The sequence below is a fragment of the Chanodichthys erythropterus genome, chromosome 14 (assembly GCF_024489055.1).
Source record: "Chanodichthys erythropterus isolate Z2021 chromosome 14, ASM2448905v1, whole genome shotgun sequence".
Taxonomy (NCBI): domain Eukaryota; kingdom Metazoa; phylum Chordata; class Actinopteri; order Cypriniformes; family Xenocyprididae; genus Chanodichthys; species Chanodichthys erythropterus.
Window position 1 is genome coordinate 38,536,177 of NC_090234.1, and position 23,127 is coordinate 38,559,303.

The 23,127-nt window shown below is 37.7% G+C and overlaps 1 protein-coding gene across 2 annotated transcripts in view; it reads right to left on the reverse strand.

Annotated features, from left to right (window-relative positions):
* Positions 1-23,127, reverse strand: part of nrp2b (neuropilin 2b) — an 85,797-nt gene that overhangs the window by 29,752 nt on the left and 32,918 nt on the right. For both annotated transcript variants that reach the window (XM_067408734.1, XM_067408735.1), the window contains exons 4-8: positions 22,102-22,329; positions 19,585-19,740; positions 19,247-19,416; positions 15,787-15,942; positions 677-821 (exon numbers count right to left, since the gene is read on the reverse strand). In XM_067408734.1, coding sequence (XP_067264835.1) covers positions 677-821; positions 15,787-15,942; positions 19,247-19,416; positions 19,585-19,740; positions 22,102-22,329 — 855 coding nt within the window. The remainder of the gene's footprint in view (positions 1-676; positions 822-15,786; positions 15,943-19,246; positions 19,417-19,584; positions 19,741-22,101; positions 22,330-23,127) is intronic.

Sequence of the window (23,127 nt, forward strand, 5' to 3'; positions counted from 1 at the left end):
GGGCCTGCTGTGTTACTAAAGTTTACGAGACAGAGATCGACCGATCGATCTATCTATCTATAGTGAGGAAAAGACCTAGAATCTAATTAAAAACAATGGAGAAATGTAAAAAAATATATTTTAAATACAGCCTGCACTCTAAAAAGTAATTCAGGGGACCTGTTACTACAACTAAATAAATGCATGGCTGCAAGTTAAAAATTCTAATTTATTGTTTTAATTAAACCTTTTAAGTTGCGAACATCATTTTGTAGAGTTCTGTTGACATGATAATGTTGACCATTACATTAACTTAATATCGTCTGTAATTTAACCTCAGATTTCTGCGTTATTTGCCCTTTTTTTAAATTAGGTTGTCGTAACTTATTGAAATTGTCTTGATAACTTCGGAAATTAGGCGGTGGATTTCTAGTTCCCAGCATGCTTTGGACAGAACTGGATAAGGAGAATAAATGTTGAAATTCAGTGTAGTGATATTAAGTTTATAGCAAAATCAACTTTCTTCTAAATGTTTAGACAATCCAACATTCAAAGTTTGTCTTTTTTCTAGCTATTTCATTGGGACTTAGGACAATCTAAAAGGTAACAACCACAAATCAGTTCCCTTAAGGACTGGTCAAACATTTTAGATTGTTTGCAGAATTGGAGAAAGTTGTGTAGTGTGAGTTTTACTGACCTGTGATTTGACAGCCGTAAAGTTCGAAGCGTAAAGCGATTCCATTCTTCCATGTCTGAGGTCGGATGCGGACAAACCGAGCTAAGACGGGCTGAGGGATCCGGTTCAGGACCACCTCTGAGGGGTCTGCGTTCGCATGGAAAACCTAAGGAGACAGAGAGAGAGAAAATAGAGAGAGATTTACAACTATTCAGGAGGTGGTTTGGCTGAGGCCACTCATTCAAAACAAACTAACCTCACAAACAAGCACAAACTCTTGCGCAGTAAGAGCTTCTTTACTGGGGTCAAGTGAGATTGTGACCTTAATCGCTGTCAAAATACACACACCACTGTGTACACACATAGACGCCAATGTTAGCATTGTAAAATCAAACATGAAATGCTGTTTCCTCTGGAATTAGTTAAAGCTCACAGACATGGGTGAGATAGTGTGAGAGTGTTTGAAAATCAGTTATCACTTTATATGGGCTTGAATGTTGTCACATAAAGACATGAAACCAAGTGCAACCACATGTTTTTGGGTGTCGTCATTGTTTACATCAGTATGTCAGATGGATGATTATTATTTCAGCAAGCAGTTCCAAGGGTATCATAGAAATATGCCATGCGCTTCAGTCACTGCATCTCGGGATGTTGAGGATGGACAAGATGACAAGCTCTGATAGCAAATCTCCATCTCTCCTTCTTCCTCAGAGACGTGAGCCTCTGTCAGGGTCATTGTCTCCAGAGAGAGGAAGTAGGAAAGAGAAGAAGGACTAGAAGAGGGCGAGTCCTGCTCCACTGCACACACAGAAACAAAGCCTGGACCCTAAGGACCTGACCCATCTCAGGATCCAATGACATCCGGGCCAGCTGGCCTGGGTCAGGTCCGTCCTAGGCTGGCTTGTGCAGAGATTGTATAGGAAGAGATTAAAGGCGGGTTAGAAAAATGAGAAGAAAAAAACCTTCTGACCTTTGGTAAATCGCCCCAATATATCATAAAATAAAAGAAGAAAACTATGAACTGAGGACCTGTGGTCATTAATCATTGTGCATATGTTTAGTTAAAAGCAGAGGAGACCTGGGGTAATCGTTAAGTTTTTTTTCACATATTTCATCATAACTCACAGATTACTACAAATCTACCTGCCATCTTTTGGTATATGAAACATTTATATGTGGCAATATGTATAAAACTAGATAGATAGATAGATAGATAGATAGATAGATAGATAGATAGATAGATAGATAGATAGATAGATAGATAGATAGATAGATAGATAGATAGATAGATAGATAGATAGATAGATAGATAGATAGATAGATAGATAGATAGATAGATAGATAGATTTTAAATTGAAATTGAATAGAGCAAAGGAGGTGGGGCAGAAACAGAAAAAGACAAGTGAAACCTTGGGAAAAAGTGTGTGTGAGGAGAGTGGGAGATGCTTTAAGAGAACAGGGAAGTGTGTAAAGCTGTTGTCAGTATAGATGCAGACATGCATCGCAGCAATCTGCTTTTGTTTAATGACCTCATGATGGAGTGTGTGACCTTGCCCCTTCACTGCCTCTGAAGTTTTTCAACACAGCACAGTATGTGAGAGCCAAGTGCCGTGTGTGTGTGTGTGTGTGTGTGTGTGTGTGTGTGTGTGTGTGTGTGTGTGTGTGTGTGTGTGTGTGTGTGTGTGTGTGTGTGTGTGTGAGACGACTGGGGGCAAGCAGTGTGTAATATATCACCTCTTTAGTGTGTGGGAGAGTTCTATTTCTCACGATTCACTGACATAACCTAACACACACCCAGCGCTTCTGAAAAAACCAAACGCAGCTAGATCAAGAAGCCTGTGAAATATTCCAAAGTCGTACTTATGACAGTGTTATTTTAGTATTATTCATATACTATTATATATAGTGTTATTTATATAGTATTTTATTATTTTTATCTTTCATTTTAGTTTAAGTTTTAATAACTTTGTTATAGGTTTTTATAGTTTTTATTAGTTTTATGTTTTTATATTTATAATTCATATTTATTTAAGTTTCAGATTTAGAAATTTTAGTACTTGAACTTAAACTTTATTTCAGTTAGCAGACAAAGAAACATTTCTAATTTTCATTTGTTTAAGATGTTCATCTAATATTTACATTTTATTTTATTTCTGCTTCATTTCAACTAACAAAAATGATTTTTAATAGTTTAGTTAACAAAAACAACATTGGCTCGTGGTTGTTAGGAACATCCAAGGAAGAGGACCTTTAACATACAGGCTATTACTTTTCTAACCACTCGGACTTACAGATTTCACCTGGCGGATGATAGGCAAAAAGGCCATAGCCCATAGACTTGCACTGCAGGAAGAGCCTGAGCCATATCTTTTGACTTAAGCCTCGTTCAGACTGTCAGTCCAAATCCGATTTTTGTGCATATCTGATTGAAATCCGATCACATTTAGCAAGTCTGAACGGCCAAAAACCACATGAAATGGGATTTTTACAAATCCGTTTCGAGCTACATTCATATGTTGTTTGGAATGCTATTCAAATCGCATTTCAGTCGGACTGCTCCGGATTTCACATGGTTTATGTGACTTTCTCACGCAACGTAAACGTCAGATGTTGTTATAGGAAACATGCTAAAAATCGCTGCAGAAACACAAGGCTGTGTTGTTGCAAAATGCTGGACAAGCAAAAATTGGCAATAAGCTATAACTTAGGCATGTTTTGAGACCAGGGGAGACAACAGCACGGAATAAAGCCATGCACACCATGTTTCTGTTGCCTCATCATAACGCAATATTTCAGCGCCAGCGTCTACACATTGTCATAATGTAAATAAGACAACATCTGTATTGCAAATGCAAACCCCTCCATGTTGTGGTGGTTGTTGTAGTTTTTGGCGTATACCTACGAACACAACATCATTGCCATAGAAACCAATATATAGAAAAACCAATATATTCCGGACCAATATATTCAGATATTCTGGAAAATGAAAAAGCGCCATAGACACACAAATCGGATTTGAACACTTGCGATACACAGTGTGGACATTAACATTTTTTGATCAGTATCCAATCGGATACACAAATAATCGGATTGGGACTGACAGTCTGAACGAGGCTTTAGTAACAACCTAGCACCCACTCCGAACCACCTAGTAACCACATAGTACTAAAACCACTATCTCATTATCAAATGCTTAGCAACCACCCACAACATCACAACTATAATAATAATTATTTTAAAAATGTTTGTATTTAATGTTGCCCTTGACTGGACGGCTCCCATTCCTGGCTTCTGATTAGCCAACCTGTTTAATCCAATCCAGAAACTGGGAGCTGTGAGACTCTCATAACAGACAAACAGATGTATATCACATGGGATTTGGGACAGAAGGAATACTGGTCATTATGGATAAAGTTCCAAGCACAAAGAAGAGAGTATTAACCATGAAGATGCCAAAATGATCAAAAAGCAGAAGAAACTAAAAGGCATAACAGGATTGAGCAGTCCAATTACTGCAAGGACGTTAGGGAGCAGGCTGAGATGAAGCTGAAGAACGGTGATTTCCCACTGGTCCTCTAAGACAGAGGAAAAGGGGAAGAAAGAGGAATGACACAAATGACATAAAGTCTCGAATTCTGACAGCAGCAGTCAATCTATAATGGAGGCGGAGTCCAATACTGCTTCTGGCCAAACATATATTAGCAATATGAAACTATACCTCAGTTGTTTCCTTCGCTTTTCCCCACACACGTGCGCACCTGCTAATGTTTTCTTTGCATCCCTGAGCTACAATGGCCTCTGACTGGTGTTGTGTTGACAGACATACAGGTTCTGGTAATGACAGACTCCCACACACCGAAACAGGAGAACTGCTGTCAACCCTGCTGTCACGGGCCGTCTACTGATACAAGGCCACCCTCGCACCCGTTCCCTCCTTTTCTTTTTTTTTTCCCTCACACTGTCTTTTTTTTCTTCTGTTGTTACTCTCTCACTATGCAGTCTACGTGTAATCTTTGATTGATGCACTCTCTGTGTGTGCATGCATGCCTGTAGCCAGAGACATAATAAATGGACACAGCCGTCATCGGAAGGTTTATGCTAAATTACTTTCATGAATCATGCATTTGCGTACGTTACTTATATCACGTTCCCTCCAGCACGGCTGCTAGTGTTTCCCAGCATGCAGTCTGTGGGGAGTATCAGGTATGTGTTGTCTGTCTCAGGTGATGATGGTTTGTATGTGAGTGGGGGTCTGAGTATATCTGGTGTTAGATACAAGAAGATTTCAAGCAGACAGTTTTTCTGGGGTATTTAAACATATAAAATGTGTTCAACAAAGCTGATTGTGCTCTTATTGGCAGATGAAAGCATTATCAAATTAGCCAAATTATAAACAGTATTAAAAACTGAGACACTAAGGGTCTGGAAAAAGGTAAAACCCGCAGTGTTTCACTAAACGTCCTAGAAAATCCTTACTCTCATTGACTGCCGCTTCTGTTGATGCCCGAGTTGGAGTAGTTTTGATGATGGAGAAAATCCTAAGTAGTGATGGCCAAGTTGATTTCTTTTTTTTTAGGCTGGACATGTGAGGAAATGAATTATTGCATTGATGCTTTCAGGAAATATTTCCGTTGGAAAGTCAGTCTTTTTTTAAAAAGAGGAAAACTACATATATCATGTACGATCAAGCAAAGCTGTAGTGAAGAATAAACCAAAGAGAACGTGTTACGCTTGTGGTTTGAAGCATAAAGATGGATCTGAAACTGATCACAGAAGAACAACCAGCAAAGCATGTTGAGCTCTAACATCTACAAGAGGGTTGGGGTGGAGGTAGAGAGCATTCCTCCCTCTTTCCGTTCTGTGTGAAAGTGAGCACTCATTTCATTCTCTCCCTCACTCAGTCTCTCTTATGTTCTGACTCTGCGCCCACATGTGAAAAATGACTGACATGAGTAAAGTGTTTCTTCCTGAATGTTATATGCCTGAGTACTGACCTGATGTCAGCTGGATACGGCAGATTTTGTTCTGATGGAAGAAACATTGATACAAATTCACAGATTTCCAGAAATCTTATTATCTTATTGTTATCTTATTTTACACATTTTTTTTTGCCCTGTCTGTTTATACTCACTTAAGACAGCGGTTCCCAAACTGGGGTGCGTGAGGTGACAAAAGGGGGATATGCGAACAAAATGCTGTGTAGTTCATTTAATTCTACCTTAAAATAATATTAAAATCGAGCATGTATTTCAAAATGTCGTAAATCCAGTACATTTAATAAAATTACCTCATCATTTGCAGTCAAAAACGACTGTATCCACAGAAGCAGCATGCATAGGATAGATTGCGTGCCGAATCTGCTGTCTTAAATCGCGCTAAATTACTGTCGTTCTCAACAATACACCTTTGTAAAAGTATAGATTTAGCACTTAATCGCATGAAGAACAAATATAGACACAGATAGTGGATTGATATCGATTTAAGACTCAAACTTTCTTCGATACAAAAACATACCTTTGTGTGAGTTCTTGTATTTAATATTGATAATGAGCAAGAATACAATTGTTCCCAAATATCCACATGACTGCAAACGTGACATTATTATACAACAGGTCGAAAAATAAAACGTACATTTTAAACACAGTAGTAGCCTATTTACTGTATTTTGCATTTAAATAATAGTTCTAACGTAAACCACAGCAGAACTACAACACACTGTTTCGCGAACAATTCTGCGGCTTTGAACGAATCGTGAGAGTCGATTCAATGATTCATTCACAGCCACTTGCTTCGTTACTGAATGAATGACTCGATGACTCGCTCATAAAAACAGTGACTTGCTGCCACCTACTGGCGGTTTTAGTTTAATATTTAAAAATTTTACTTGGTTTTACCATCATTGCATATTTCTCTATTGAACATTTTTATTTAAAATATTATTTATTTTATAAAATGATTAATAAAGGTAAAAAAAAAAAAATGCACTGGAAAATCAATTTAGGGGGCAAATATTGTCCCTTAATGGAAAAGGTGTGACTGCAGTCGAAATGGAAGAGAGGGGGTACGCAGAAGGATGGTAATCCCTTCAGGGGGTACTCCAAGCTAAAAAGTTTGGGAACCACTGACTTAAGATATACCAACTGTTTTTATATTCGAACATTCACAGTAAAAACTGGTCTGCCCTGCTCTTTTAGTGCTGCCAATCGAGTAAAAAATATTTAATCACACATTTTTCTGAAATTAATCATGATTAATCACACCTAACATTAAAGATTTAATATATTTTTATATTATAATAATTTCACGGTAACACTGTACAATAAGGTTCATTAGTTAAACATTAGTTAATGTATTAACTAACATGAACTAAACATGAGTAATACATTTGTATTTACTAATCTTTGTTAACATTAATGAAAATACAGATGTTCATTGTTTGTTCATGTTAGTTCATAGTGCATTAACTAATGTTAAAGAGATTTTAATAATGTATTAGTAAATGTTAACAAAGATTAATAAATGCTGTAGAAGTGCAGTTATATATATATATATATATATATATATATATATATATATATATATATATATATATATATATATATATATATATATATATATATATATATATATATATATATATATATATATAAATACAATTTTCATTCACACTCTTATAGTTCACTTGACCGGTGCCCATGATTCTTGATGAACATCAAGTCTGACATGAAACAATGACAATAAAGTCATTAAAGCAAGTCATGCAATGATCTCATATGTGTTTAACTGTTTACACAAAAGGATTGTGCCATATATCTGTGGAAAAACAGGCATCTGTTGACAGGGTAAATGGCCGTATTGCTGCTGGTCTGTCTAGACACACACACAGACGGATCAATGAGGGCGGATGTAGATTAACAGTTATATGAATTATTGAAAAATTACGTCTGACAGTCCAGGAGTAGTTATATTGAAAAAACTCCTTAGAAATTCATCAGCGCAAGAAAATGTGTATATTGTGTGGGAATATTCATGAGGTGAAATGGGTCATCAGTGGGGGCCAACAGGGCAGGTTCCCAGTGAGGAGTTCCTAAAAATTAGTTTGAATTATTCAAATGTCTGGCACAAGGGCGGCCTACTGAAATAATAAATACCCCCAAAGTGAACCCTCTTTGAGGTTGGAGTGTGAGGACTCACACACACACCTCCTGCGAGACGTTGTCACTGTTAATATAATACAGAAAGAGAAGAGAGAATTTATGGTCGCATAAAAGTGGACACGATCTCCCACAATGCCTGACTGCTCAGGCTGAGTTACAGAAAGCCACACGACCGCATTGGGGTCGCTGGAGAAGAAAGAGGTATTGCGTTCCCCGCCCTGTCCATCTTTCCCTGTGTCTGTCTTTTTGTCTTTCGTTCCCTCCATCTATCGCTGCTTTGCATTGGCTCGCTGCCACACTTTTTTTTTCTCTCAGACTGATGGGGCCGCTGGGAAATGTGGTCAGCGTTCACAGCTCTGCTCGAGTCATTACTCTCTCTCTCTCTCTCTCTGCCCTTCTCCTGCTCTCTCCCACACCTCCACGGCCAAGATGAAGATGTTGACAGAGCAGCCGGGCTCCACTTGGCTGCAGGCCAGTGCAGGCTCAGCCTCAGAGGAGGAGAAACACAGAGAGAGACTCACAGAAATAGTCCTGTGACAAATTATTTTATAAGTACAAATATTCCATGTAGTCTCTTGATTAATATGAGATCAGAAAAACTGCATGTAGAATAATTATACAAGAATTAGAGAGTTTAAAAGAGCTTTAGATGAGGTATAGCTTAGTATGTCATATTTTGTCAATATGGTGTCATTCAGTTTGGCTCCGGGCTCCTGACAGCCCTTGGCTGTAAACTCCAGTGTCATAGATGGTTTTGACTGATAGTCTGCTGGTGGCACAGCAATGAGGGGCTCAGATACCTGAGGCCAAATTTGGTGTGTTGGTGCCTCTCACTGATTGCCATATGACATATGAGTGCAGCTGTTTATTGTCTAGAAAGGCTTCTGATGTGTCATGAATTTTAAATACTGGTGATATCTTTGACGAATACTACACTCTAAAAAATGCAAAAAGCGATTGGGTTGTTTTAACCCAGCAGTTGGGTTAAATGTTTGCCCAACCTGCTGGGTAGTTTTATTTAACCCAACTATTGTTTGAAAATGACTATATGGCTGACTTAAAATTAATCTAAAATGAAATTAAAATGTTCATTTATTAAACATATTAATAAATGTTCATTTTCAAGATATTTTGGGTTCATTTTAAGGAAGCAATACTGTAATATTTAAACAATAGTTGAGTTAAGTAAAACTACCCAACAGGTTGGGCAATGATTTAACCCAACTGCTGGGTTAAAACAACCCAATTGTTGGGTGTGTCCATTTTCAACCCAATTTGGGTTGTTTTTAACCCAGAATTTTTTAGAGTGTAAGCATGAATCAAAAACTTCAAGAGTGTGATTTAACATGTTGTAAATATAAACATTAAACTCTCTCCAAAAAGCTCCTTTAGTGTGGAATCTCATCTTCTGGATTACAATGGCTGACAGAGTAAATCATGTTCAGAGGGAAAAAGTGTAGAATGATGATTTGGTTCCTGCTTTCCTCTTAATTCCCAGTCTGTATGTGAGATTGAGTTGGAGAGATTGGAATGTGGAAGCCCTCCCTCTTCGCTTTACCTTCCCACTGTGTCTCAGTAAAAAAAAAAAAAACACTGGAAATTTCTGTTACAACACTTTCTTCTATCCTGGTTTCATGCACACAAACAACTATAAGTAAAGAAGCCCTTTTCTTTCGATCTGCTCTAGAAATGAGTCCTAAAACCAGGAAATAAGCATTCTTGCACTTATGGTTCCATTGTCTCAAAGTCAATGGGCCCTATTTTAACAATCTAAGTGCATGGTCTAAAGCGCACGGCGCAAGTGCACTTAGGTCATGTCCAAATCCACTTTTGCTAGTTTAACGATGAGAAAAATGGTTGGCACGCCTGGCACATGGTCTAAAAGGGTTGTCCCTGTTGTCTTAATGAGTAATAGGTGTGTTTTGGGCGTAAAATGCAATACAGAATTTGCAAGCGGAAAAACGGAAACGCTTCTCAAGTGAGCATTTTTAACTTTATGCACACAATAATAATCTTCTACATTGTAATCCTTCTATTTTTAATATTTGGCATGTATGTGTGCTGCTGCGCATCTCTGTTTACGTAATAAGCAGAGTGTGTGTTGTGCACCTGAATATCTAACGCACTTTTTAAATAACAAAACCAATATTGCGCCATTGACTTTAGACCAGGTTTCAGCTGGTCAATAGCGCAGTCTATTTCAGTTGCCTCAATATAGCAATGCGCCAACAATACACCTGAACACACCTTGTTTTCAGACCAGCACGCCCATGGGCAAACAAGTGGGTACAAATGCATTTGCTATTTAAACAATGTGGTGCTGTACATGAAAATGATTACTGCATCGCGCTGAAACTAGCAAAAAACACTTGCATCATGCCTGGCGCATGATAGGGCCCAATAGGTTTCTTTGAATGGGTTTTTTGGTTAAATGCCTGAAATAAGGTCTGTGGTTAACAAGATTTCTTTATATTTTATTCTACACAATTAAATAAATCAGTAATACACAACTCGTAATTTTGTAAGCTTTTACATGTCTTGAAAAATGGTTGTCAACAAGTGGCTAAATGGGACTAAAAATGTTGTCTGGGACATTAAACGTCATCAGCCGAACAGGTAAACAGGTAAAGCTTTGTTGTATTTATAATCACACTCTTGCAAACTATTCTAGATCAAACTTTCCAACTTTAAATGAAGACCGAAAGAATTGTTGGAAGTTTAGAGATTATGATGTTGAATTGTGCAATCATAGTATAGTTCATTTGTAACCTACTTTTAGCTTCTGGTAACCGTATTTAAGCTTCAAAATTCAGAAAAGTTGGGATATAGAGCATAAACTTTTGTTGGGCATAGAGATTATTTTCTGCTGCAGGGGTTCCCAAACACATTCCTGGAGTCTCCCTTGTCTGACACATCCATTTCAGGTCTTGGAGTCTCAACTAATGAGCTGATGTGTGTTTGATTAAGGAGACATGGGAAACTTACAGTGTTGGGAAAGCTTCAGGAATGTGCTTGGGAACCCCTGTTCTGCAGTAATCCAAAAGACATTGGGAAAATCCAATAGAATTTTGGTTGAGGGAATAAGCAAATTAGGGAGTGTTCAGGAAACCTGATCGGAAACATGCATAATTGTTGCAATTCTGCTTCCATTTTGGTGAAAATAGCATTGTACAAATGACACACTGCTGCTTTAAGTCAACTTGGAATCAGTACACACAGTAATTGGAAGAACAGATGATATATTTTATGACCCTCAGAGGTGTAAATGTTTCCTCTAAAACCACCATTTGTCACAGTGAATGAAAACCACATTTGCACGACCCCACTAAAGACAGGTACCTGTGTATTTTTGTTTGAGTATGTGTGAAACGGTTTCCTCAGTTCACTGAACACCTTCCGTCACACATTCTGCCTGTGCTTTATGCAGACGACCCGACTCAAAGAGCATCTATTCTCTGGTCTATGACATCACTAAAGGTTAAACCCTCAGTGGTATACTCCCAAAGAGCAGAGGATTCCTCCTGGGATCTAGCAGCGGTCTTCCATTATCCACACGCTCCATGTGAAGCGGAGGAATGCACAGAGATGGACGAATCTGTCAGGCTGCTGTTTTGAAGTCCGAGCTGATGTCATCTCCCATGACAGCGCTCTTGGTTGCTTCGCCTCAGGATCCTACACGTTAACACGCATACCATATGCTCTCTCTCTCTCTATACAAACCCCTTGATGGTATTGTTATACAAGCAAGGAATTTTCCAGACCTCGATAATGATCTCGGTCAATGACCAGGCTGCTTTAAACGGTCATGTTGACCTTAGGAGCAGGTGTGGGACCTTACATGAGGGACCCACTCATTTTCCCCACCAGTGGAAATAGGATTGAGACCTTTTGACCTGTGTGCAATTTGAAACAGTATGTTTGTGAAAATAGTTCTGTCATTACATTGATGGGTTTATCAGATACACTCTCAGGAGGAAGTGTGTGGTAATGTGGGACTGGCTGTATATGTTTCTGTGTGGTTTCCAATAAAATGGAAAGTGAATTTGTAGCTCTGCTCCAAAACAGTATTTTAAGGCATCATAGATATCAAAAAATATTTATGCATATGTATACCTGTTCCAAAATGTATAAATATACATAAATATGTTCTAAGGCAGCATTGTATGTATCCACAGATGTGGAAATCCCATAAAGCAGTGCACTCAGTGAAAAACTCCACTATGGCGGGACACACAATACCCTTCAAAAGTTTGGGGTCAGTACGATTTTTTAAAATGCTTTTGAAATATGTCTCTTGTACTCACCAATACTGCATTTATTTGAAAATATATATATATTTCAAAAATACAACAAAAATTTAATTTTTACTATTTAAAACCCTTTTAATATATTAAAAAACAAAAATCATTTATTCCTGTGACGACAAAGCTGAATTTACAGCATCATTACTCCAGTCTTTAGTGTCACATGATCCTTAAGAAATCATTCTAATAGGCTGATTTGCTGCTCAAGAAACATTTCTCATCTTATTATTAATATATTTGTGGAAAATGTGATTTGACATTTTTTTTAGGATTCTTCGATTAATAGAAAGTTCAAAAGGACAGTGTTTACTTGAAATCGAAATATTTTGTAACATTATACACATTATACGTCTTAACTGCATTTACTTTTGATCAAATTAATCTGTCCATGCTGAATAAAAGTATTAATTTCTTTAAAAAAAACGACCCAAAACTTTTGAATGTTAGTGTATTTATATTTCATTAAATACTGAAAAGTATGTAAAATGTTCAAGCTCATTTAAAGGTGCCATCGAATTGAAAATTGAATTTAAATCGGCATAGCTGAATAACAAGAGTTCAGTACATGGGAATGACATACAGTGAGTCTCAAACTTCATTGTTTCCTCCTTCTTATATAAATCTCATTTGTTTAAAAGACCTCTGAAGAACAGGCGAATCTCAACATAACACTGACTGTTATGTAACAGTCATGATCATTAATATGTACGATTAGATGGAGCGATAATAACTGACATGATCCATGATATCATGATATTTTTAGTGATATTTGTAAACTGTCTTTCTAAATGTTTCGTAAGCATGTTGCTAATGTACTGTTAAATGTGGTTAAAGTTGCCATCGTTTCTTACTGTATTCATGGAGACAAGAGCAGTCGCTATTTTCATTTTTAAACACTTGCAGTCTGTATAATTCATAAACACAACTTCATTCTTTATAAATCTCTCCAACAGTGTGTAATGTTAGCTTTAGCCACTAAGCACCATCAAACTCATTCAGAATCAAATGTAAACACCCAAATAAATACCATACTTACGCGATTAGACGAGTTGCACGACGAACACTTTGTAAAGATCCATTTTAAGGGGTTATATTAGCTGTGTGAACTTTGTTTATGCTGTTCAAAGCAAGCGCGAGCTCCGTGGGCGGAGAGCACGAGAATTAAAGGGTCCGCAGCCTAAATTGGCTCATTTATAATGATGCCCCAAAATAAGCAGTTAAAAAAATGAATTAAAAAAAAAAATCTATGGGGTATTTTGAGTTGAAACTTCACAGACACATTCAGGGGACACCTTAGACTTATATTACATCTTTTAAAAAGACGTTCTACGGCACCTTTAAAATAACCTGTTTGTGCTCATTAGTGTATTAGTAGTTAGATTTGCAACATGATATGATCAATATCTTTTTAAAAACTATTTTCTTCTGTGTAGAGTGTTTCAGATCAGTCACTTATGATGTTACCTTTCAGTTACGATGCTGCCTCATACTGTACCCGCCTATATACGCAGCACACAGGAAGGTTTTGGAACAGAGCTATGTTTGTGTGTGTGTGTGTGTGTTTGTGTGTGATCTTATCAGATCTGATTTAGCAGTGAATGAGTGTGCTGCAGGTAATCTAGTAGTGAACTGAAAGAACCGCCACAGCGGCTGAGGCAGTTTGAGAAGAAATTAAGCCCAGCTCTGCTGATATCACACTTACACCACACACACAATGAGACTATCAGCCACCAGCCTACAGTGATCTCTTCAGCAGCTCTTCCTGTTTGTCCGTAAACACACAATCTGTCAGTGTCTTCTGGACCAGGGACACACACTCTTCCAGCATCATCATTTGAGACCGATTAGAGCCTGATGCGGTGCTATCAAACCAAACGATCACCACACAGCCCTGAAAAGTAATAACCTGTCTGACTCTGAGTCGACTTACATGACGCTCACATGCAAAACTGTTTAAGCATTTTAAATTTACATTTTCATTTCAATGCCGACACACTATTTCCTGTTAATCTATATTTCGGTATTTGCGATATTAAAAAAAGCCATGCCTGAACGCATTTAGTCTGCATGACTGAGACATCTTGCTAGATAGCTGCTGACATAAAAATATATTTCATCCAGGCACATGAATAAATAGTACATTATTTAATAGTACCATTTTAAATGGACACCGAATGGTCACGCCTCCCATAAGGCGTGAGTCTCCCATTTCGACACAGCGAGACTTCTTAACAAAGCTTAGCTGACTGAAACCAAAGCCGTAAAAACACAGAGCACATTAAGGGAGGACTGAGCTCAGAGATTTTCAGAAAGATTAAAGCCAGAGGCTATTCCAGCGGGGGGTCCAGGACTAAAGACCCTAACCCAGTTGGTGGTGCCCCGGGTTGTATCCGGCAGGTTATTCTCAGTGGCAGCTGATGTTTTTTACAGCTTCTTCCAAAACCATCACACTAACATTAGAGCTTTCACATGTTCCCCTTTTTAAGCAATCAACTCCATACAGGATTTCCAGGGGATTTGTTAATAAATGAAGATTAGAGGCATGTACCACACAGGACGATTAGTTTCATACAGACCTTCTCATTCAACTCTTTCTCTGACCTCCCTTCATTTTCCTTTCACTCAAGCCTTCAAATCTGTCTTTTCACTCGGTTTCTCAGTAATGGAGTCCTGTCTAGTTTCTCCCATCAGCCTGGACATGAAGATGCTGCCAAAAGAACATCTGCAATCTAAAGCTGCAGTCCGTAACTTTTTTTTTTTGGTTAAAAATTATTCACATAACCAGCCAGTGTTCAAAACTATTTCCTTACCTTAGCCTGATTCACAATGGTAAGCTTGTAATAATGTTTTTTTTTTTTTTTTTTTTTTTTTTTAAGTGGTACTGGTAGGTTTCTGCAGGAAATACGAGTTTGCCTTTGCGTCATTACAACACGTCTGTATACATAAAGTCCCGGACGCTGCAGGTGGCCAATCATTTATAGCCTTTTCTCACTGCAGCTGGAATAATTAAACGTGTCATTTTGATGGCGAATTATTGTAATGCTTTTTTTCTCTGTTAGTCAGAACAAAATTGGCTGCCATATGACTTGCTTGTTCAGATGACATTTTCTGGTGAAAATTCTTATTTTGGTCATACTTTCAAGATGTAGAATCTGTGATTCTGAAGTACAGTATCCACACCGGTGTGGTGGCTCCTCAAAACATTAGATTCATCCGAGCTGAGGAGCCGTGCCGATGCACAACCAACGTAAATATGATAATTCCGCAAATAACTGCAATTGCAGGTTTCAAACAGAGATGGCGACAAAGAGGCAAAACTTACGGACTGCAGTTTTAAATTGGCATGAATTTCCATGCTGGTTCAGGCTGGTTTATGCATGACCAGCATAGTCTTTCTTGTGGAAATCTTGGGAGCTAAGCTAGTTAATAAGTCTGAGGGTAACATCAGCATTTCAGCTAACCCACCACTGCAACTAGACACTGGTTAGAATACAGGTAAAACAAAGTAATATTATCACCTCTTGACTTTTCAGTTCTTTTCTCATACACACAGTGTGTGAGAGTACTTCAAATATTTCTGATAAATAACCAGCACAGGAAGAGAGAGAACCACCGACTGCTTTATCTCTCACACATTCTCAAACATGCCATTCCCACATGATCGTACCTTGTGATTCTTGCCGTAACGGTAGATCATCCAGTCCTCTCCGTTAGTGCTGACCTCCAGTTTAAAGGTGGTGACGAAGTAGGACTTGTGTGTCTCTTTGGAGACGGCACCCTGGGTGGCAATGCCCGTCAGGACCTTCAGGAAGTGCAGGTCCACCTGAGGAGGAAAAAATGTAAAAATGCAATCAAATCTCCCCTGTGATTAGGGTCTTAAAGTCCCCCTGTAGTCAATAATTGTATCCCTTTAAGCTCATCTTTGATCACTAAAATTACATATTTAATTGTTTTTTCCTGTAAAAAAAAAAAAATCATAATGCCTTAAAATAGCTTGAATGTAACTACACCCTTGCCTCATTTATTATACGCGGATCTATGAATATGATAATTAGCCCCGCCTCCATTCACTCGCATAAGCTCAGAGATCCACTCGGTCAACTTACTGTGGTAAACACTGCACAATGATATCACTTTTTACAACGTCGGACACAACAAAGTAATTAATATGATTAGCCTTTTGCTTGACTACTGTATCAAACAGCTAATAAATGCTGCTAATGTTTCACAAACATCAAAACATCACAATGACATATAAACAACATTAAAAACTTGATTTGGGGACTGTGACAGGACATTTTGTCGATCGCTTGGTTTCCATTTCCGCGGGTTGACCTGGTTAGCCCCGCCCACTGTGACATCTCATTGGTCCAAAATCCTGCTTCACATGACAGTTAACTATCAAACATCTTTGAATTGGTTGTGATTATGTCGCGTCTGCAGTTTCACAACTGATGTGCCAGATGAAACACTTCTTACTTGAAGAGTTTAAAGCTTAGAATAAGCGATTCGAACAAAACCGTAACCCAAAATATGAGCCAAGGTTTTTACAGTCTTGAATTTGTTTTGATTTTATTTTCAGTTTATACTTTTAATTAAGTTGTCATCTACTTTTTGTTTTATAATTTTAATTTAGTTTTAATATTTTTGTGCCTTTAAAATTAAGTAATTGAGTTTAATTATATCATTTAACATTAAATATTAAATAAAAAAAAATAGTCTCTATCTAGTGTTGCTGGTGTTATTTAGTGGTATTCTCATGTTTAATGAAGCCAGTTATAAAATTTTAAACAAAGTAAAAACTGACTGAACTTGCCATTTTAATTTTATTTCAATTAATTTTGGGAGTCATAAAAAATGCATTTGGTTTAGTTTCAGCTTTTCCAATTATATTCATTTTTTAAAATGCTTTCTTTTAGCTTTTGTTTCCTTAGCTATCTCCACTAAAAATGGGATGATGAGAGAGTGATGGGAGGGAGATAAGTAAGGCAGCAGAGGAAGAGATGAGAGAGGGATGAGATAGAGAGAAGAGCTGAAAGATGGATAGAGCTGTGGGAATATGAGGCATCCCCACCCTGCAGATCATGGGCGGCAGCGAAGGTGTTATCAGAGCCTTAAGATCAATCACCTGAGCTCTGATCGATACTAACCACCTTCATTCAACTCTCCCTCTCTCCACAAAGATTATCACCCTCCCTTGCTCTCCGGACCCACCCACCCCCCCCCCCCCCCCCCGCGATGATGATGATCTCTGCCCGTACGCCTCTACCGCAGTGAGGTCTTTAATCAGGCATTCAGCTCCCGTCCTAGAGGAGGGCTGTTACCCATGATCCTCGGCTCTCCCCGCTCAGCGGGATGTCATCCGAACATGAGCGGGAAAACTGCAGCGTTTGTTATCTGTCAGAGAGACAGGTGTGTCTTTCACACACAGATACAAGCACACACACATATAGTACCTTCTGTAAAGCTGCTTAGGGCCACAGAGAAACACACCTAGACAAAAAAATCAATAGAACCCAGGACTGCTGCTAACTATTTATTCCTAGCAAAGGACCCTCATCAATCAAGTGGCTGTTACCATCAGAGCGGGCTGTGCATCATCAACCCCTGCATTCGCCCAGAGACCAGAAAGAGAGAGAGAAAGATGCAGCCTACCACATCTGAGAAGTGAGTCCCTGATGAATAGTAATAAAGAGAGAGGGAGAAAAACAATGGGAAAAGAGCACGGAAGAAGATGTGATGAGATGTTAAAAAGATGTTATGGGTTCAATGCTCAAGTTAAACTCTATCATCAGCATCTATGGAATTATGTTGATTATGACACAAGATAATTTTATGCCATCCCTCAGTAAAAAAAAAAAAAATATATATATATATATATATTGGAGCTGTATTATGCGAAAATTACCGGCGTTACCAGCTTCACACGGTCATAAAATTGATCTGAAAAATGTAATATAAATTTTCAAAGGCAAGGTCAGTGATCTGAATAGTCCTATTTTAATATAATATAATATAATATAATATAATATAATATAATATAATATAATATAATATAATATAATATAATATAATATAATATAATATAATATAATATAATATAATACAATATAATATAATATAATATAATATAATATAATATAATATAATATAATATAATATAATATAATATAATAACCCAAATCTACAAGTGCCTTACTGTAACAATGATTTTTGCTTATAAAAAAAAAAATAAACTAAAATAAAATAAACTAAAATAAACTAAACTAAACTAAACTAAAATAAAATAAAATAAAATAAAATAAAATAAAATAAAATAAAATAAAATAAAATAAAATAAAATAAAATAAAATAAAATTCCTCATAATTCACTTTTTGTGGCTATTATTTTGAAAAATATTTGTCTTTTTTAAACTTTTTAAAAACTTTTTAAAAAATAGACTCCTGTTTTAATAAAAACCAAACCAAACAAAAATAAAAATAAAGTGTAGTAAAAATAACACAACAAAATCCTAAGGGGTCAAGTCTAAAGTATCTTCCATTGTAAACAACATCATGCAACAGATACTTTCGTCATTCCAGAGCATTTCTTTAAGGTACCTTGATCAGTTAATTTACCCTGCAACCCTGGATGATTTGATGAATATCAATGATACTCGAATCTCAAATACATGTATACACCTAAAACAGAATGACGCCTATCAATCTGAACACACACACAAAACAGAGCAGAGGTGTCTGGGTGAAGTATGTTCCTCGGGCATGTTGGCATTTACGACAGCTGTTTGTCAAGATGGATGTCTGGGCCGTGGACCCTGAGAGCGTTGTCAGGTGTTAACACAACACAACAGCTGTGAGCTCTACCAGAAGCCCACAACTCAGCAGCATCCTGACACAAATACGACACACCACTTAAAGTAACACCAAAAGTAATCAGTCTCATTCTGTAGGCCTGGTGTAGCACCTAACCCGAATGACATCCTGCCAGAATCAGAAATTTCAAATCTGTCTGTCTGTTCACAAGCTTTTAGAGACTGTAAATAAGTTTGCAAAAGAGGGACGAGAACTTGTTCCTTAGTCTCTCCCTAATGTGGATGTGCAGAAGACATGACTGAGCAAAACCTCACCTGGATGTATTCTTTGTTGCTGTCCTCATTGGGCGTCCATGCGTTGTCTTCGAAGTTAAGTCGAGCCTGTCTTGGAGACCATCGGCCATCATAGAAACTGGATGATGCAGAGATCTGATCATCGCTGATCTTTCCTGACTCCATGCCAAGAGCATTACTGCAATGGAAATCTGAGGAACACACAGAGTTTTCTCAGAATGTCCTCATATGTAGTTTGTTTTATAAAGACACCCTCTTAAACAGCTTCAATGTATTTAGCTACTTCTTTGTTACTAGCAAACCACATTTTCAAATTGGTAGCTAAACCAACAGGAAAAAAAACAAAAAAAAACACTTACTGTCATTGACCTCCTTGATAGTCATGTTGTAGCGGGCAGAGAAGCCATCTTTGGCCACGGCCATGTCCGTATGAAAGGACAGAGAGAGGATACCAGTGGACGACTGTATTTCAGAGGGGATTTTCGTACCACAATGTCGTCCAATCAGAGGTCCCACTGTAATACACACAAATGGAGGAAATGGTTTCTCAGTGCTGGGATGTGAATAGGTCTCATTTTGCTCCTAATACTACAATGGTAATTCTTTATATATGCATACAACCTATAATACAGCACCTCTCTTAATTCTGGGATGTTTGTCTGTCAGCAGATGTATGTGATTTAGTTTGGTCATGCTCTAATGCTGTAGAGAGGCTGCTGTCTCACAGTAATGAATCCATCCTCCACCCTGACACACACACACACACCCCACACACACAGAGTCCGAGGATGGGTGAAATAGCCTAGTATCAATCAAGTACATTGATTTTCTTCTCTTTTGGAGAGGAAAGGGCTTTAATACTGCAAGTGCTTTCGAACGGTGGGTTGAAATAACTCTCTCTCTCGCCTCTGATGGTGTTGATGATCGAATCAGGTGGCTATTGATCACAACTTTGATAAGGACTCTATATGTGTATGTGCTGTATATATATATATATATATATATATATATATATATATATATATATATTCATAAGTAAAATTAAGTTGTTTTTCCACTATATTTTCATTTCGTAAAATAATTTTTTTACCATGTTTTTCATATTTTTATAAATAAATTAAATTAAATGTAAAAAATAGGCTTCCTTTTCATGGCAAAATATATTAAATATATTGAAAATATTCTAATATTAAGATACGGAAGAGGATTAAGGCCAAGCAATAATAAAAAAATAAAACCATCTCGAGATTAAAGTTGTTAAATTTCGAGAAAAACCTTGTTAAATTTCGAGAAAAAATTCAAAATAAAATGTTGAGAATAAAGTCATTAAATTACAAGAAAAAACTTGTTAAATTTCAAGAAAAAAGTCGAGATAAAATGTTGAGAATAAAGTCATTAAATTATGAGAAAAAAGTCGTTAAATTACGAGAACAAATTCGTTAAATTATGAGAAAAATGTCATTAAATTTCGAGAAAAAAGTCGAGATAAAATGTTGAGAATAAAGTTATTAAATTACAAGAAAAACTCGTTAAATTTCGAGAAAAAAGTCAAGATAAAATGCTGAGAATAAAGTCATTAAATTACGAGAAAAAATTCGTTAAATTGCGAGAACAAAATCGTTAAATTATGAGAAAAATGTCATTAAGTTAAATTTCGAGAAAAAAGTCAAGATAAAATGTTGAGAATAAAGTCATTAAATTACGAGAAAAAGTTGTTAAATTACAAGAAAAAAGTCGTTAAATTATGCGAACAAATTTGTAATTTAACGAATTTGTTCTCGTAATTTAACGACTTTTTTCTCATAATTTAATGACTTTATTCTTTAACTTTAATCTCGAGATGGTTTTATTTTTTTATTATTGCTTGGCCCTTCCGTATTAAAAAGACTCTATTTTAAAAAAATATATATTTCATAAGGCAAATGAAAATTATTTTGCACAATTAAGCATATTTCCACCATATGTTCATAACAGTAATTCTTAAGAATTAAATACTACCACGGCAAAGAAACACATTACAGTTAAAATAATGTCTTTTTTTTTCAAATGACAATAATGAATATGATCTTGGTAAAGCTGGTTATACTTAAATATACTGTTGTGTTTTAGTGTCTACAGTTATAATGTGTATGATTATATGTGCATGTACAATGCTCCAATATGAAGCCTTATCCAGAGGCAGAAGGGTGAGGGTGGAGGCAGTATGGGGGTCTCAGGGCTAAAGCATTAATAAGACAGCTGGGGGAAAAGAGCCTATTCCACAGCGCTCTGTTCCAGACAAGGATTAAATCCTATTGCAGTGTTATTCACGCCCCATTTTCACTTTCCTGATAAAGGTTACCATGGCTGCTGTTACCCCCCGTCCCCCGTCTCCTCCACCCCTCCGTGCGAAAGAGTAAGGGTGCCATGGCTTTTTGGCCCCGCCTGGCGCAGATAAGGCAAAGCAAAGCCCTGGGCTCCGCTTTCATCTGCCAACGCTCGATACTAAAATAGCTCCAGCGGCAGCCGCACTAACAGCATGACAGCAATGCGCCTGAGCTTCATACCGGCGGAGCAGCTAGCGCAGTGGCCAATGGACTGGTGGTGAGTGTCACAGGGTAAGAGCGAACAGCTGTATAGACGGGTGGATAAACCAAACAGATGGCCCATAGTGTGATAGTGAACGGTATGTGGATTAGAAATCATTAAGTGACCAAATTATGTACGGCAGACAAGCAACATAATGATCTCGAAGCAGACAATGAGGTCAGAGCGAAATGGGAAATGCAATCCTCTTAAAGTCACGGGTGGTCTGGACTTTGGAAAACCGCGGTCTAATCCAAACCCCGACTGTAAATCCAAACAGAATTCTTCGGGATTACAACATCTAGACTCACCCTGCGGGAGGCCGTCCCACACCTCCAGCCAGTCGTACTTGCACTCGCCCTCCGAGCCCTGCAAGGGGTCGTTCTCCAGGTCGAATGTCAGGAAGGTGAGGGTGACGTCCATGTGAGGAGGGACGATGATGATGAAGGTGCACTCTAGATTGTGGGGGTATTTGTCAGGGAAGCCGGGCGACTCGATCACACCTGACGGACTGGTGAAGTTTCTGGAACAGTCGGAGCCTGGGGGAAGAGAAATCAGAAAATACATGAAGACAGCAGCTGAAACACACTGTATGTGTGAGACATGACGGCTTTGTATTGACCAAAATGTCAGAGAGTGGACTTGTTCTGGAGGGACAGCAGAAGCACATTACTTGATTTCTCGCACACAAAGAAAGAGACACACTCGGTTAGCTCTCTGAGAAAAACATATTGATGTGAACGAAAACGGGAACATTCATCAAAGTGAAGCTTTAAATCTGTACAAAAAAATACTTCATCTGCAAAAGTGCTAAATTAGAATGATTTCCCATCCCTGCAGCTGCTGTCAATATTCATTTACCGCTACAGTCGGAGATAGCGCTCAGTGTTTCTCATGCTGCACGTTTGCATCTAATAAAGGAGGGAGTTCTGTGAAACAGACAGACTTAGTAACATAGTAGCGCTCAGGGCAGCACTGAGCATATTAAAGGGTTAGTTCACCCAACAAAGAAAATTCTGTCATTAATTACTCACTCTCATGTCGTTCCACATCCTCAAGACTTTCATTCATCTTTGGAACACAAATTCAGATATTTTTGATGAAATCCGAGAGCCGTCTGACAATTTAACCACCACTTTCAAGGTACTAAAGACATTGTTAAAATAGTCGACATGACTGCAGTGGTTCAACCTTAATTTTATGAAGCGACGAGAATACTTTTTGTGCGCCAATACCAAGTCGGTGTTCTGATGTTGAACATGGAAGCACTGAACGTAAACGGCGTAGAAGAATGACACCAGAAGAGAAGATATTGTTGAATAAAGTCGTTATTTTTG